This window comes from Lemur catta, chromosome 2 (assembly GCF_020740605.2).
Source record: "Lemur catta isolate mLemCat1 chromosome 2, mLemCat1.pri, whole genome shotgun sequence".
Taxonomy (NCBI): domain Eukaryota; kingdom Metazoa; phylum Chordata; class Mammalia; order Primates; family Lemuridae; genus Lemur; species Lemur catta.
Genome location: NC_059129.1, coordinates 43,613,380 through 43,629,371, shown reverse-complemented (window position 1 = coordinate 43,629,371; position 15,992 = coordinate 43,613,380). Strand labels below are relative to the sequence as shown.

The following is a 15,992-nucleotide window of genomic DNA, read 5'->3' as shown; positions in this document are numbered from 1 at the left end:
TCACAGAGTCTTGGAAACCTTTAGTCCAATCCCCTTCCGTCCAGATGAGAGACTGAGGCTCAGGGAGGGGCTCTCACCTTGGCCTCCTAAGCCCGAGGCGATTCTATTTCCCACCCCTGTTCCCTCAGAAAACGCCCAGTCCTGCAGACAAAGACAGCCCTGCGCCTGGGCGGAGCTGGGGGAGAATGGTCCCCGGCCAGGAGTGGCTCCGCCCCTGAGAGGTGGGGTGTGGCCCCAGAAAATGAAGGGAGAGGTGTGTCTGTGCCAAGGTGCTGGCAGTGCCAGCCAAGGGGGCTCCACTGCCAGCAGGGCGAGGCTGCAGGGCAGCGCCTCACCCACCCAGCCACTGGGGCTGAAGGCGGTTGAAGAAATCCAGTCCCAGGCCCGGGACAGACAGCCCGGGGTGGGGGGCCCTTACCTCGGAACTTCTTAGGGGGGTTGTCCAGGTCCCCAGCCGCGGGCTCCACCACACAGCGGTCATCCACCAGCCTGGGGGACAAGGCAGCTCGATCAGTGGGACAGAAGAGACCCATGTCCCCACAGCATCCCTCCCTTGGAGGGGATTCCAGTGCACCAGTGAGACTTCCCAAGCCCCCTAAGAGCCTGCCTCCATCACGGCCAAGCCCCCACCATCAAGTGCATCTCGTTCCACCAGGCAAGCTCTCTTGGGTGGGGGTGGGAGGACCCCAGGAAGAACACAGAGACACCCACCCCGACCCCCTGGGGACTCTGCCACAGTCGGGGCTGTTGCACACTGCAGATGTAACTCCTGTCACAGCCCTGAGACCTGCTGCCCCCACCAGAAGGCCAGTGGGCAGATCAGGGAGGGAAAGGGAAAAGGACCTAGAGACAAAGGCAGAGAGAGGAGGGGGAGAGACAGAGCGGAATAAAAGATAACAAGGAAGAGAAACAGACACAGGAAGAGATTAGAGAGAGACAGATGAGAGAATCTTATGAGATGCTAAACTAGGGGCCTGAGTCCTCAGGTCTCAACGGCAGGACAGTGAGTCTCATGCCTTCCCACTCTCAGCCCAGCCCGCTGCCACCCAGCCACCACCCATCCCTGCATCTAAAACTTTTCAGTGCCCCCCAGCCTCTAGGATAAAGTGGTGACGATCACCCACCATTTCAAAGGCCAACTCTATTTCAGCACCCTCACATCTGTTGCCTCTGAATTCTCACCAATTTCCCAACAAGGGGATAGTCATTAGTGCCATTTTACAGAGCAGAAAACTGAGTCTGAAGATTAAATAACTTGCCTGAAGTCACAGAGCTGATTTCAAAGCCCATGATCCTTCTGCACGCCCCCTCCTTGGCTAACAAGGTCTTCTGTGGTCTGACCTCTACCCACTCCCTAGCACAATTTCCTTGCCCCAACTGTATGAAACCTCCAGTTGACCCCCAAGGTCCACAGAGCTCTCATCTCTCCAGAGGCGCCTCTCTCCTACTCTGCAAGCACGTCCCTCTCAGTGGGCCTCCCTCCCCCATGTTACAGCTCCTGGTCTTGGCCTCTCCTGTAGCTGTGTCTCTTTCTACTTCTACACCTGCTGTGTCCACACTGTGAGTCCCCTGGGGATGGGACCCCTGTGTTCTTTTCTTTGGAATCACCAGCACTCTGCACAATGCAAAGTATTAAGATATAATAAGAAATACATATTTGGTCTTCCTTCGTCCTGGCTGCTGGCCAGAGTTCCTAAGCCTTGTAACTAACTTCCTAAGCGATAAGGATAAGAGTGATAAGAGTATCTTTTGTTATAGTATTTGGATTTTTGTTTCCAGTTTCTGAAATAGCTCAGGAATAACAAAGATTAAAAGGTATGAGTTTGTTCATATCAAGCACCCTTCAACCACACCTGCATTTATGTTAATGAGGTAACAATTGGAAAGGTCCTAAGGGTGGGGAGGGAGGCTGGGACCTCACCATGTGGCTGGGGGTTGAAATTGTCAGCCCCAACACCCCCATCACGACTTCCCCTCAGCAGCAGAAGGGAGAGCCGCTGAAGGTTAAGTTGGTCACCAGTGGCCAACGGTTTAATCAATCCCGCCTACATGACGAGGCCTCCATAAAAGCCAGAAGGGCCGGGCTGGGAGAGTTTCTGGGCTGGTGAACATGCGGAGGTGCTGGGCCAGGGGTGCACCCGAGGGGGGCCTGGAAGCCCCCAGCCCCTTCCCACATACCTCACCCTACTCTTCCCTTCTGTCTGCCCGTTCCTGAGCTGGAGCTTTTACAATAAATGAGTAATTTAGTAAGTAAATGAAATGTTTTCCTCAGATGTTTTTCTGAGTTCTGTGAGCCATTCCAGAAAATTATCAAGCATGAAGAGGGGGCTGTGGGAACCCCTAATTTATAGCTGGTCGGTCGGAAGCACCAGAGGCCCAGACTTGCGACTGGTGTCTGAAGTGGCGGCAGCCTTGGGGACTGAGCCCTCAACCTGTGGGCTCTGACCCTAACTCCAGGCAGATAGTGTCAGCTCTGAAGCAAATTGTAGGACATCCAGTTGTTGTCCACAGAGAACTGGACAACTAACTGCTTCATGCTTTCCTGTATTGTTATTTGATTTTCTAATTCTACTTTGCTATTATTTCCATCTTGCAAGCAGGGAAACCAGAGCGTGGAGAGGCTAACAATCTGCAGAGCCGGACGCTGCACCGGCGTCCCAGCGGGAGCTGGCAGCACCTCATGGCGACAGCAGGGGAGAGGGCCTCAGTCCCTCTTCCTCTCTCAGCCTCCCCATTGCTCAGTCCTGGCCCCCTGCCTTCTCCACCTGCACTCCCAACCCTGGTGGTCGCGGCCACACCCATGGGCGCAAAGGCAGCACTCGTACGCTCCCTGCGAACTCCTGCCAAACCCCAGGCTCAGAGACCTAACTGCCTGCTCTGCGCTGGGATGGCCACGGGCATCTCAAGCTCAGCAGGTGCAAACTGAGCTCAGGGCTCCGCGGGAATGTGCTCCTCTCAGAGCCCTCCCTCCCCAGGGATGGCAACTCCTCCCCTCTAACAGCAGCACCACCGAAACTTGACCATCCTCAGCTCCTCTCTTGCTCACGCCTCACACCTCACACCCACCCTGTCAGGAGATCCCATGGCCTCTATCTTCAAAACAGATGCAAATCTGACATCTTCTTGTCAGTCACTTCCACCACACCCTGTCCCCACCTGTTCTCACCAGGATTTCAGTAACTGCCTCCTCTCATTGGTCTCCCACGTTCCCCCCTCGCCCCCTTATGGCCCGTTCCCCACACAGCAGCAGAGGGATCCCTTTAAAAGGAAAGTCAAATCAGGCCAGCACTCTGCTTAGAGCCCTCCAGAACCACCCATCTCAGAATGAAAGCAAAGAACTCACGTGGCCTGAAAGACCCCCGTGATCCACCCCCACCCCTTGCCCAGTCGGCTCCTGCCCCCCAGGTGACTGGGCACTGGCTCTTTCCCCTGCCTGGAACCCTCCACCTCCAGACACCCTCATCTCCTTCAGATCTCAGCTCAGGTGACGCATTCCCATGGAGACCCTCCCTGCCCAGTACTTTTGAAATTGTAAACTGCTTCCTCCCGCACTCCTTACGCCCTCCCTGACTGTTCTCCTAGCACTTATCACCCCCTGTCTGGCTATGTATTTCACTCATTTTGTTTACTATCCCTCATCCCTGCACCATGGGATGTTAGTTCCACAGGACAGGGATGTGTCTGTTTGTGTCCCTGCTTTGTCCCCAGCACCAGACCACTGCCTGGCGGAGAGCAGGGACACAGAAAATACATATCAAGTGAATTAATTCACTTTACTAGTTGTGGAGTGAAGTACACAAGAAGCAAAAGATAAGGTCCCTGGCCCAGGGAGTTTAAAATCTCGTTGGGAAGACAAATCACATACTCAGAAGAGTAATAATATAAAGAACATGCATCGGTGCCAAGCGGTGGTACCAGCTGTGGGTTTTGTCCAAATTCAGAGACGGGAGAGGGCAGAGCTTGGCCAATCAGACGAGGTGTGAAAGCAGCAGCAGGAGCTGCTCAGAGCCCTGAATAATCCCTAGGATGTCCTGTGAGACAGTGAATCAGATTAGCTGCAGTCTCTTAGCTAAACCCTGAGGGGAGGAGACCCAGGATGGATGCATGTTGATTGGGGGCAGGGTGGGGAGAAAGCCTTGGGCAGGGCCTGGGACCTGGCACTGCCAGGGGTGCTGGAGCACAGGGCAGCAGGGAGATTGTAAGGCTGAAGAGAGGATGGGGGAACCCCGCACCCCCATCTTGGCCAGTGCACAAGGCCTGTGTCAGAGGGAGGAGGAAGAGGCTACAGAGTGCCCTTCCTCAGAGACTGGGTCTGAGGAAACACCCATCCTCATCCCAGACCTGGGAACTCCTGGTCTGGGTCACACATGCCAGGAAGACATGCAAGTTTGGATGCCAAAGTGCATTTCCTAGTCACCCTGGCACAAACCTGCCTGGTCATTAGGCGGATGTCCATCTGTCCCTGCCCATGCTTGCACAGCTCCTGAAGCCCTGCGGTCTCCAACTCAGCCCCTCCCCAGGCCCAGTGGCCTACAAAGCAGGAGTGCAAACCGAAGCCACTCAGTTCTAGAAAGGACAGGTCAGGAGGGGAGCATGGCGTCCAGGAGGAGAATCCTAAACAGGGTTGGGAAGGAAAACATCCCAGATCTTCAGCGGCAGGGGGCTGGGAATGGTGGGCATGAGGGGCCCAGCAGAGAAGCAAGCCCTGTAGGAGGCAGGGAGGTCGGTCAGCAGTGAGGACTTGCAAGGTACCAGATGGGACCTTCCCAGTGTCCTCCTGGGTCCCAGACCAGCATAACAGGGAACCTGCGTCGCCTGGGAACTGGGTTCCATCCTGTACCCTCTCCAAGGGTGACACGTTGCCTTCCTGTTTCTCTTCTCCCCCTGGTGTTCGGCACAGCCCCCATCTGGTGTGTGTAGGCAAAGAAGGTGGCCTCCGGCAGGATGTTTGCAGGGTCCCATGGTGCCGCCAAGCCCTTCCCTCCATTCCTCTGTCCATACTCATTGGGCCTGAGGCGTCCCAAGAAGGTGCTGGCGGGAGGGGAGTCGGGAGAAGCATTTACAGATAAGCAGAAAGCCCTTCTCAGATGGGCGGCGGGGAGGCCTGGGGCCAGAGGGAGGCCCAAGAGCCAGGGCGCCGGACAGGTAAGTTTCGATGGAGGAGGCGCGAGGGCGAGGCGGGGATCCCCCAGCCGCCGTGTGGTCGCGGCGGTTCTGAGCCCCGCGGCCCGGACAGCAGGGTCCGGAGGTCGCCCAGCGCCCCATGAGCCCGCCCGGCCCGGCCCGCCCCCGCGGCGAAGCGAAACTCGCCGCCCCACGTGCAGCCGTCGCCGAGGCAGGGCGAGGCCACCCCGGCCCGCCCCGACTGCCAGCAGGACGCCGAGCCTCCGCGGGCGCGCCGGGCCGGGGCGGGAGGCGAGCCGCCTGCGCGCGCGGGTTCCTCCCGTCCCGCTCGGCTGTCCCAGAGGGCGGCCCCGGGCACCCCTCCCACCTGGCAGCATCAGCCTCCCTGGTCTTGGCCACCCCCAACTCTCCCTCATGGGGGGCAACTGTGTTTATTAAACTAGCGCAGCCGCAGGTGCCCACCTCCGGGAGCGCGCCTGGCGCTGGACCCAGAGCCGAGCTCTCGGGGGAAACTGGCTGCGGGCTTCACACACCCTGGCTCCGCAGGTCTCCTCAGCCCACGGTCTGGAAAGGGCCTGCTCCTGCCCCGCAGGCAGCCCCCTGATGTCACCGTCCCGCCTCCGCGCCATCTCTGCGGCCGTCCTCCAGGCCGCGCTCCGGTTGCTGCAGGGCTCCTGCCCACTGCCAGCACGGGCGTCGCCCCCAACTAAGGGCTGGCATCCCGGCCAAGATCACATTAGAAAAACCTCCCTCCAATGTGAGAACCCTTTAAGGTGTATAAATCGTTTTACATCCAATGTCTCCTTTCATTCTCACCCCAGTACACCATGAGGCCCACAGAGTGGAAGAAGGCCCTGAGCCTCCCTGAGCAGGTCAGATGAGGGCACGCACACAACCCACGTCTATTCCACAAGACCCTACTGCCAGCCTACTGTGTGCTGGGTGTGGTCCCCAGCCTCCAGAATCTCATGCCCACCACCCTGAGTGCCCTGAGGACAGGAGCCAAGTCTATACCTGTGCATCACACATCCCCTCCCCCCATTCAGGGCCAGCCCAGCAGAGGCTCCGGAGTCCTGAGGACAGTCCCTGCTGTGAGCCTTCCATCCACCATCCACCGGGAGGCACAAAACCAATGTGAACAGCAGAGGGACAGGGAGGATGGGGCTCAGGGGAAAAGGGTCCTGGCGGGAGGCCTGTGGGCAGGGCCCTCCGGGACACTCCAGAGAGGAGCTGGTTTACGGCTTACTCTAGAAGGATACAGAACAGGGTGCTGTCTGTGAAATGCCCATGGGGTCTGCACCCCAAGACTTTGGTCTGAGGGAGCAAGGAAAGATAGCTGCGTCCCAGGATCTGGGTGGCCCCATTCAGCCCAAGGTGAACTTTGAGATCCAGGTGGGGGCCATGGGAAAGGCAGCAGGGCGGGTCAGTGCAGTCTGGAAAGATTAGATAAGGAGGAGGAGGAAGGGAGCTAGATAGAAGTGGGGCAGGTGACTGTCAAGGTGCCTGAATCAAAACCAGCACCACCCTCAGAGTAGCCATGGGAGGGGGAATCACAGACTAGCGGAATTCCCTGGGACACCGAACACCCCCCCTCCCTCACCAGCTGTGGAAACTGGGTTATGCGGGGGGCGGGGGGCGGGAATGAACCAATCCAGGTCACACAGTTAATGGAGCAGCAAGTTCCAGACCCCAGGTCCCCTGACTTCCAGCCCTGGGCACTGGCCACCACTCCACAGATCCAGGCCAGCCCTAGGAGGCCCCTCGCAACAGCAGGTACTGTCAGAACAGTGGGATGGGCTGGTGGTGGATGAGGGCACTGGGGGACCCTCTATTCCAGAAACCCAAAGTCACACCCAGTAGGTGGGAGTGAGATAGGAATGTTGGGAGAGGAACGCAGATTCACTGGCTGGGGTCCCTGGCTCATTGGAAAAAAGAAATTAATTTTCACTTCCCTGCAAAAGCATCCATTTCCTTTACCTCTACGTATCTTTACCAAAGATCCAGCCTGTGCTACTCAAGGGACCTGGCAGTATATGGAATACACAGAATTTAAAAATGAGCACTGCTAAAAGCCTTCAGAGAACTTGAAGTCTAGAAAGTGCAGTAAGCCACACATTCAGAGAGCCCAAGGGTCTCTCCGGGAGCAATGGAGATAGCAAAAACAGCTGAACTTGGCCCAACAGAAATAAAGGTCCCTGCTAGTGTGCCAGCCTTCCGGGCACCTGCTTCTGCCTCAGGCCTAGGTTTCTAGCTCTCAGGAATGAGTGGGCTCTGGCAAGTCCTGGGGTCTGTCTCCAGCGCTGCTGGGTATCTGGGAAGACACGTCTTTAAGGCCAAAGAGCAGCAGGAGACAAGAGGGAAAGCTGAGAAGAGACAGACAAGAGGTGCAACCAGGGCCCCAGCCTGCCCAGGCCTCTCCCACTCTCCATAACCCCAACTGGACTGCCAGGCTGTCCCACTGCTAGACAGTCAGCGGGGCTGTAGGAGCCTCAGCAGGGCAGACCGGCAGGCCAGGCCTGCCCACCGCCAAACAAAAGCAGCCCGGCCAAATCAGCCCAGAAAGTGAGGCCATGTACAGCATAACCCCACCTTGTCAGGAACCACTGTCCCCGTGGGAAAGGAGGTGGCAGCAGGGCGCTGTTTCAGCTTAAAGGAGACTTAAGAGGCATAAGAACCAATGTAACATGTGGCCCTGACAGCCTCCTGATTTAAAGAAACCAGTGGTCAAAGACTGAGGACAATGGGCATATCTGACCATGGATTGGACATTGGATGCTATTAGGGAATTATTAGTTGATGTGATCACAGCACTGTAGTTACATAGGAGCACACCCTTATTTCTTAGGGACATAGAATGAAGTATTTAGAGGTGAAAAGATGCAATGTATGTAATTTGCCATAAAATGCTTCAGCAAAAAATAGATGTAGCAAATATGACAAAATGTGGGCAATTATTAAGTCTAGATAGTGGGCAGACTGGTGTTCTAAATGGTTCTCTTTACTTTTCTTGAATTATATTTATACGTCACATTGGTGGTAGAGGGTCAAAGTGACAGCACAGATGAAGGCCAGAGTCTCCCACTGTAAATGATGTGTAAAGTCTACCTGTTGCCATCATCACCATCATCTCTCAGGCTTAATTCTCCCTCCCGTGACCTGTATCACCCCCACCCCCGCAGTCATCAGTTTCTAACTCAGACACGGAGATGGCCCTCCAGCAGGCTGGGGGGAGGAGCCGTGGCTGCCCCAATGAGAGATGGGAGAGGCATTTGCTAACCAAATCTGCGCAGGTGTCTGCCTCAAGCACCTGCAGCCGCCCCTGGGCTGAGATTTGTGTTTGTTGCCCTTTCTGGCTCTGCCCACCTGCCGCCAAAAACCACACCACTGTGATGATTTACTGCCCACCGAAGCCCCTGCGATGAGTCCCTCCTGCCTGTCTCCCCAAGTGGAAATCCCTCTGTTAATGTGGCCCCACCCGGTTCCATCCCCAGCCCACACTCTGGCTCACTGTGCTGTGAACGCCCAGCCTCATTTCTGCCCCCACGATCTCTCTCTCAGTCCCTGGTCTGAAAGGCCCTGTGACCTTCTCCCCACGGAACCCTGCTATGTGATCCAGGCTCTCTAGCCCAGGGTGCTGACTACAGGGACTTGTGACTACAGGTTTGAATGCTGGGTACCACTTGCACCCCTGGTGTGACCGGCCTGAAATACCCAGGGGGCTCAGAGCTCACATTCAGAGGCCTGTGATGAACTTGGTGGAGATGTGGGCTCTGCTCTCCTCCCTTCCCGCTCAGGTTTCCTCCCCTCCACTCACAGCCCTCACTGTGGTCCCCCAGCTCACACGGGTGAAGTCTAGAGAGCAAGGCTAGAGGTGAACACACAGGGACTCTAGACATGTGTGCAGAAAAACCCAGAAACCTACCCCCAAGCTGAGAGCAGAAAGCTGATGTGGCCCCACCCTAAAATTCAGCAAATCTCCCCACCCCCAACCCAAGCCACCGCCCCACTGAGCCAAGCCAGGGAGGGGACATGGGGTCAGGAATGTAGGGCAGGGCAGAGTGTGAGCAAGTGACTACAGCAGGATTCTTTCAGGCCAAGGAGCTGGAAGCAGCCGGAGACCCTGGAGTCCCAAGGCAGATGCTGGGGCTCTATCCTCAGCCAACCCCCTCCCCACCCCTCTCTCCACGTCACCCCCACCCATCACATCCTGGTGCTGCCTGGGACCTGGCCAACCTCCAGGGCAGAGGCTGCTCTTACTCCCCAGCCCCCAGGCCACACTCACAAATGTGACATGGGTCAGACCTTCTGTGGCAGAGAGTTTCATTTCCACCCCCCTCCACCACCAGAGAGACACGCAAAGTTAGAGAGAGCCTATGAGGTGAAAGATGTACGTTCTCTTTGATCTCCATTCTGGGAATTTATCCGAGAGGATAACCGGACAAGAGTTCAGGCATGTATGGACTAGGATGTTCAGGGCAAATGGTTTGTAACAGCAAAAATTCAGAAGCAGCCTGAATGCTGAATACTAGAGTTAATGCTTATTTAATGCTTAAATAAATTAAGGCACAGCATATTACGGGATGCCATGCAGCCATAACAATAGTGTGCTGGCATGAGAAAATACAGCTCACTGTATCTGAAAAAAGACAGGATGTAAAGCCATATGTACAGTTTGATATCATCTGTAAATGTTTATTTCCATACAAAAGGCTAAAAAGTCAATACAGAATGTTAATATAAGTTGCAGTGGTATTACAGATAATTTTTTTATTTGCGTTTTTCACATTTTATCAGAAAAAAATATATTTTAAAAAAATGAGTTGCATGGATCAGGATAGCTGAGGCTGAGACCCTGCCTTGGGGACAGAACAGAAGTGTAACATCTCATTCCAGTGAAATCACAAGTAAGTGAAAGCCAAGGCAGGTCCGAAACCTGCCCAGGGAATGCGGTAGGCATGGGAGGGGCAGTCCCCCTCCTGGAATTACATGTGTCTCGGAGACTTACCGCTCACAGGGCCCTTGCAGACCATCTCTACCAACTCCCCACTGCACAGAATGGAACAAGCTGGAACTGTCTTGATTACTGATTGCCCAGGGCCTAAAACAGTGCCTGGCACATAATAGGCACATGAATGTTTGTTGAATGATTTAATGAAGTCTGATGAGGGCAAAAAGACAGGATCTCCAGGCTGAGGGACATGCAGACGCAGCAGACAGGCTTCCCCGCAGCCCACCAGCCTGGGCGGGCCCTCAGTTCAGCAGTCCAGACCCTGGATACACATTAAAATCACCCAGGCAGCTTCTAAAAATCCCACATCCAGACCCCCTGCTGGAGGCATTGATATAGGTGGCCTGGCCTGGGACTTGGGAGCTGGGATTTTTTTTAAAGACCCCAGGGAGATTCTCAGGTACAGTCAGAGCACCTCAGATCCATACAGGCTGACAGGAACACACTCCGAGAAGGCAGGGCCTTGTCAAAAACACCCGCAGCTCAGTGGTAAGACAGACACCCTTCCTGAGAGCCATGCCCCTAAGGCTCCCTACCCAAGGACCCTGACCCTGGGCACCTGGGCCTTCCTCTACATTTCTCCCCACACTTCCTGGGCCTCCGAGGGAAGCAGGTCAGGCTGGAAGGTGGACAGGGAACTCCATGAGGAAGAGGCAGGGGTCCCTTCTGTCCCTACTCACTGTGATCACCGAGCCCGGGGTGATCCAGATCCAGAGGCCCTGAGAGCCCCCAAATGGTGTTCCGTGGCCCAGCCATGGTGGGCAGAGACACTTTGATAAATGTTAGGAGCTCAACTTCAAGACCCAGTTCACCTGCTCTCCCCGAGCTTACTCCCTGTGGGTGTGGGCTGCCCCTCTAGGCACTCAAAAGAGATCTTCATGGAACTGGAAGATCTTGAAGGGTCCGCCATGTGTTCTTGAGGCCAGTTCTTCCCAGAACTGTGGCCTGAAGCCACATTAAATCCGCCATCTTTTGCTGGCCCTGATCAGCAGCTCCAGCCCTGGCCTCTGTTGTTCCCACCTGGGGTGAGGGGCAAGGCAGTGGCACTGGCCAGGCTTTCCTGCCAAGAACAGGCATGGGCCTGCTTTCCCGTGCCGGCCAGCAGTCTCAACCACTCCAGGATCCACTCCCCAGACCCCTCCCGTCCTCCCAAGCCAGAGTTAATGTACAATCTTCACCAGGAGCTCTAATTATCCAGGTGGCTCTAATTGGCCTCCTCTACTTCAACTCTGGCCACAATCGCAAGGCTGCCCCAACCTCCCTCCCCCACCACTGCCCCCTTCCCATCTCCCCAGCTGACCTGGCCCACGTGTCCACCAAGGCCACCCCTGTCTTCCACAAATTCATTCACCAGCCCTTGCTGGGCACCAGGCACTGACCTAGCCAGGGGAACTCAGTCAAATCAGCCTCCGGGTTCAGATGTGGTCACCAACAGCCTCCAGAAAGGCTGTGGAGACCCAGAGTTGAGAATGGAGGCAGAAAGATTCTAGGGAGGATGGGGCAGACAGAGAATCACTTAGAGCACCTACACATCTTAGTACACCAATGCTCTGGAGGTGTAATTGAAATGCAGATTCCGATTCAGTAGAACTGGGCATGGGGTCTAAGAGTCTGTACTTCTAACAAGCTTCTAAGTGATGCTGAAACTGCTGGACTGATGACTATACCTTGAGTATCAATAACGTACATCACTTACAAATCCTTCTTTCCCTGACTCTAAGCGGCGAGAAGCACAGTCCCCTCACCACCCAGTCCCCAGCACCCAGTGCAGTGCCTGTGTTTGTGCTAAATATATGAATGGTGTAATTAATTAGTTAATCCTGGTAAAGTGGCCAGCATCAGACAGGCCTACAGGGAGACCTCCAGTGACGTGATTGACACCAGAGAGCAGTCTGTCCAAAGCAGTCTGAAAACACAGGGGAGAAAGAGTTAATTCTGCCCCAGGGCGTGGGGGAAGTTGTATCTCTCAAAAGAGGCCACTTTGCACTAGGTCTTAGAGGGTGGGTCAGATTTACCCAGGTGGAGACTGACTAAAGGGCAGGAGCAACACAGGAACAAAGGTAAAGAGACAGAGCCTGGGCCAGGCCGCGGAACGGAGAGTAGTGTGGTGCACCTGGAGCTTCAGTGTATGAAGAAGGTGGTGAGAAAAACCCAGAAAATTAAGGTGGGGCCTGCACATATCGGGCTGGAAGGGTGGGTGGAAAGTCAGGAGATGTTGGAGGTGTTTGCCCAGGGAAGGTGCACCCTAGGCTAGAGGGGCTCTCAGAGGTCACCAGGACCTGCCCCAGGATCAACAAGGACTGGATCAAGCAGTTCCTGGGGCAGCAAGGGCCAAGGTGCAAGTTATCTTAGGGGGCAACAGAGGGAATCCCTTGTGAGGGAATGAGGCCTGTGTGAGGGCAGGGGAGGGAAGAACAAGATGTTTTGCCTGGTTCTGTTCAATCTCACAGGTGCTTCAAAACCACACACTATGTGCTCAGCCCTGAGCCCGGCGCTAAGCAACAGAGGAGACAGTCATTTCCCAAAAGTCCCCAGTGCTGTTCAGATACTAGGAAGGGACTGCCACCATTGGCCCCTATGTCTCTCACGATCGCCACACCCTCTCCTCCTTCTCTCAGCATCATACGTGTTCACTATGTGCCTACTGTGTGCAGGTCTTGGCCTCAGGGCAGCCAGGGCCTGGTCATTGCTCTCTGCAGGAGGCCTGCACAGATGCTGGCCCAGATGCGGCTCCATCCCCATCCTCTCGGGAATTAGCCAGAAGTCAGATCTAGTGGGAGTGGACAGACCAGTGGCCAGGGACTCCACATCTGAATGGGGAAGCGAATAAAAGAGCCCTGGAGGGTGCTGTAATATGGCAAGCACGGCACGCTGGGATTCCCAGTGGGAACCCCCTGCTGGCAGAGCCAGCCGTCTAAACCCACAATCCAGTCCCTATCCGGCAAGCCTAAAGCTTAACTGCCAACAACCCCGCAAGAGACCAGGAGAACCAGGTGACAGCCCACTCTACTCCCCATCCTCAGCGACACACCCAACTGCTTCTCTGAAGATAAACCCATTCTCTCTGCAGAATTTGTCCCCTGCCCATCCTTGCTACAGGCAAGAGACATGAATTGATCCGCTGTTTATCCAGCCCAGACCCTGGGGGGTGGCGGCCAGAATTAATTAATGTTTGTAAAGTGCTGGAGACAACTTGGGACCAGGTACCCAGGGGCGCCAGATGACCTGCGCAGGAAATTGACGGCGAGAGCGGGGAGAAGGGGGGCAGCTGGCCAGGACCCGGGACGCCTGGAAGGACGACTGAGAAGACACTCCTACTGAAGGGGGGCGGTACAGGGAGACAGCTGGGAGGAGAAGAGGCGACCCTCAAAAGCACCACAGCGTCGGTAACAGAGGATTCCGGCTCGGAGCTCAGCCTGCCACCCCCACAGCTCCGCCCCACCCCCAGAGCCGAGCACGTCCAGGCCCGGATGCCCTTCCCCAGCTCAAGCTCCAGCCACCCACCGGCCCGCCCCCGCGACCACCTGCAGAGGAAGTCTCGTCCCCTCCGCCCCCTCCGAAGAAAGGCGCGCGCGGGAGAGTGGAGGCTTCGCCGACGGGGGCGCCTCCTGCCAGCTCCGCCGGGCGCCTGACTCCTACCTGAGCAAACACTTCACTTCCTTTCTCTAAAAGGAGGAGGAGAGCCGTCCCCCAGCTCCTTGGGGCTGGGGACGTCCAGGTCCTCTGTCGGAGAGCGGCGGTGGCAGGACGCACGCAGCTGGCACCAGGGCCCACGGCACCCCCTCCCCGCCCGTGTCCCCCTCCAGCTCGTTTCACTCACCCCAAAGTGCTGATGAAGCCATTGACGGAGCCCTCGGCGTACAGGGAAACGATGTCCCCGATGTGGAGAAAGCTGGACATTTCGCTCATGGCTGCGTCCCTCCGGGGCTCGGAGTGGCAGGGGCGCCCAGGGGCGCGTGGCCAGGCTCAGTGCGGAGGACTGGGGTTCCGGGGGGCGGGGAGGGGCGCGCCCCCACGTCGGAGCCTGGCGCTCGGTGTGGCCCGGGCGGGCTGGCGGCCACCGAGCAGGAGGCGGCGCGGCGCGGGGTCTGGGTGAGGCGGTGCCCACGTCTTGGCGCACCCGCCGCCCGCCAGCCCGGCCCGGCCCGCGCGTACCTGCAGCGTAGAAGGAGCAGGAAGTCTGGGGCCGCCAGACACATGCAAATTCCGCCCGGGAGGCGGGGAGGCCACACCCCAACCCCGCCGCACGCCGCCGAGGCCCGCCCGCCCGCACCCATGTGCACCGGCCCGCCTCCCAGCGCCCCTAGCACGTCCGGGGTCCGGTCCCCCGGACACCCAGTGCGCCGCCCGCCCTCCTGACTCCCCGGACACCCTGCGTCCGGGCAGTCCCGGGGTCCCGCGGGCTCGCGGAACTGCCATCCCTGGGAGGCCCAGCGGTAGCCGGGGGCTCTCCGCCCTCGGGGTTCCCCGGACTGTTCACTTCCCGGCCCTCGGGTCGCTGACAACCAGCGCGGGCGCCCGCAGACTGGGGAGTCCAGCGCCCCGCAGGCACCGCGGTGAGCCGCGCGCTGAGGACGCGTCCCAGGGCGTCCTGGTCACCGCCGCCCTGCGGCCACCGCGCGGTCTCCGCACCCAGCTGAGAGCCGTCTGGCGCCCGAAGGCGCGCTCATCCCTTTGCTCAGGATTCATTTTTCTCAACGTGAAAAGCCTTTTCATTGCACAATAGAAAGTGCTGGGTCTTGGAGGGGAAATGAAGCAATGGGTGGGTTTTGTTTTTTTCTGTTCGCATTCCTGTGTACAAAGAGATCCAACTTCCGAATCAATTCAGCCGCTCCCTCTCCAGGAGTTGGCTGCAAAACTTGGCTCCTTCTTTCCTTTAAAAAAAAAAAAAAGTGGGGGTGACGGGGAGTTACCTTCGCTAGTTAGTAGCGCACCCAAGCGCCAACAAAGACAAGTCCGGGTGCCGACCCTCTGGGAGTGACCCGCTGCGGCGCCGCCGGCGGGCTCCGGCTCCCGAAGTCCTGCCCTCAAACTCACATCCCAGGCTCGCTTACTTTCTGTTCTGTTCCCGGGTGCTTGGGTGCTTGCTTCCTAGTCCTTTTATTTGAACTCCTCGATAGGGTACCCGCTGCCACCCCCATTCGATCACATTTGCTCCCTTCCGACCCCCACCCTCTACTTCCTGAGGGGTGGGGGCGGGGGGCGTTTGTTCCTGGGAGAAAGGGAGGAGGGGACTCGGTGACTGAAGCAGGAAGAGAGACCCGGGGAGGGGTGGAGACAGTTCAGAGCAAAGAGCTGCCAACCCCGGAGGGCAGGAGAGCCCCTGGCTGTGCGTGTTTGTACAAAGACCCTTAGAACCTGGGAGGGGAGGACAGCTCTGGGATCGCTGAGTGGCGTGTTCTACAGTTTTTCACCAGAGCCCACTGTAAAAAATAAGTTTTACATCAGCCTAGTCCACATCTTGATCTGTATATAAGTGAAACAATAGTTTCACAAAACAATACTTACCCTTTTGACCTGTGATGCATTCTGATATTTTCTATTTTTTTATTTTATTATGTTTATTTATTTTTTGAGACAGAGTCTCGGTCTGTCATCGTGGCTAGAGTGCCGTTGGGGTGAACCTAGCTCACAGCAACCTCAAACTCCTGGGCTCAAGCGATCCTGCTGGGACTACAGGCCAGTGCCACCAAGCCCAGCTAATTTTCCTATTTTTAGTAGAGAAGGGTCTCGCTCTTGCTCAGGCTGGTGTCGAACTCCTGAGCTCAAGGGATCTTCCCACCTCAGCCTCCCAGAGCTCTAGGATTACAGGTGTGAGCCACGGCACCCAGCCTGATATTTTCTATTCTGTTTCAGTTGT

At 56.7% G+C, this 15,992-nt stretch overlaps 1 protein-coding gene across 2 annotated transcripts in view; it reads right to left on the bottom strand.

The window, feature by feature from the left end:
• The window catches only part of ITPR3 (inositol 1,4,5-trisphosphate receptor type 3), a 63,030-nt gene extending 48,833 nt beyond the window's left edge, over nt 1–14,197 (bottom strand). Inside the window, exons 1-2 of one of the 2 annotated variants that reach the window (XM_045543505.1) lie at nt 13,953–14,197; nt 419–489 (exon numbers count right to left, since the gene is read on the bottom strand). In XM_045543505.1, coding sequence (XP_045399461.1) covers nt 419–489; nt 13,953–13,974 — 93 coding nt within the window. In that variant the 5' untranslated portion in view covers nt 13,975–14,197. The remainder of the gene's footprint in view (nt 1–418; nt 490–13,952) is intronic. The other variant, XM_045543506.1, reaches the window with a different exon arrangement.
• Between the last annotated feature and the right edge of the window lie 1,795 nt (nt 14,198–15,992).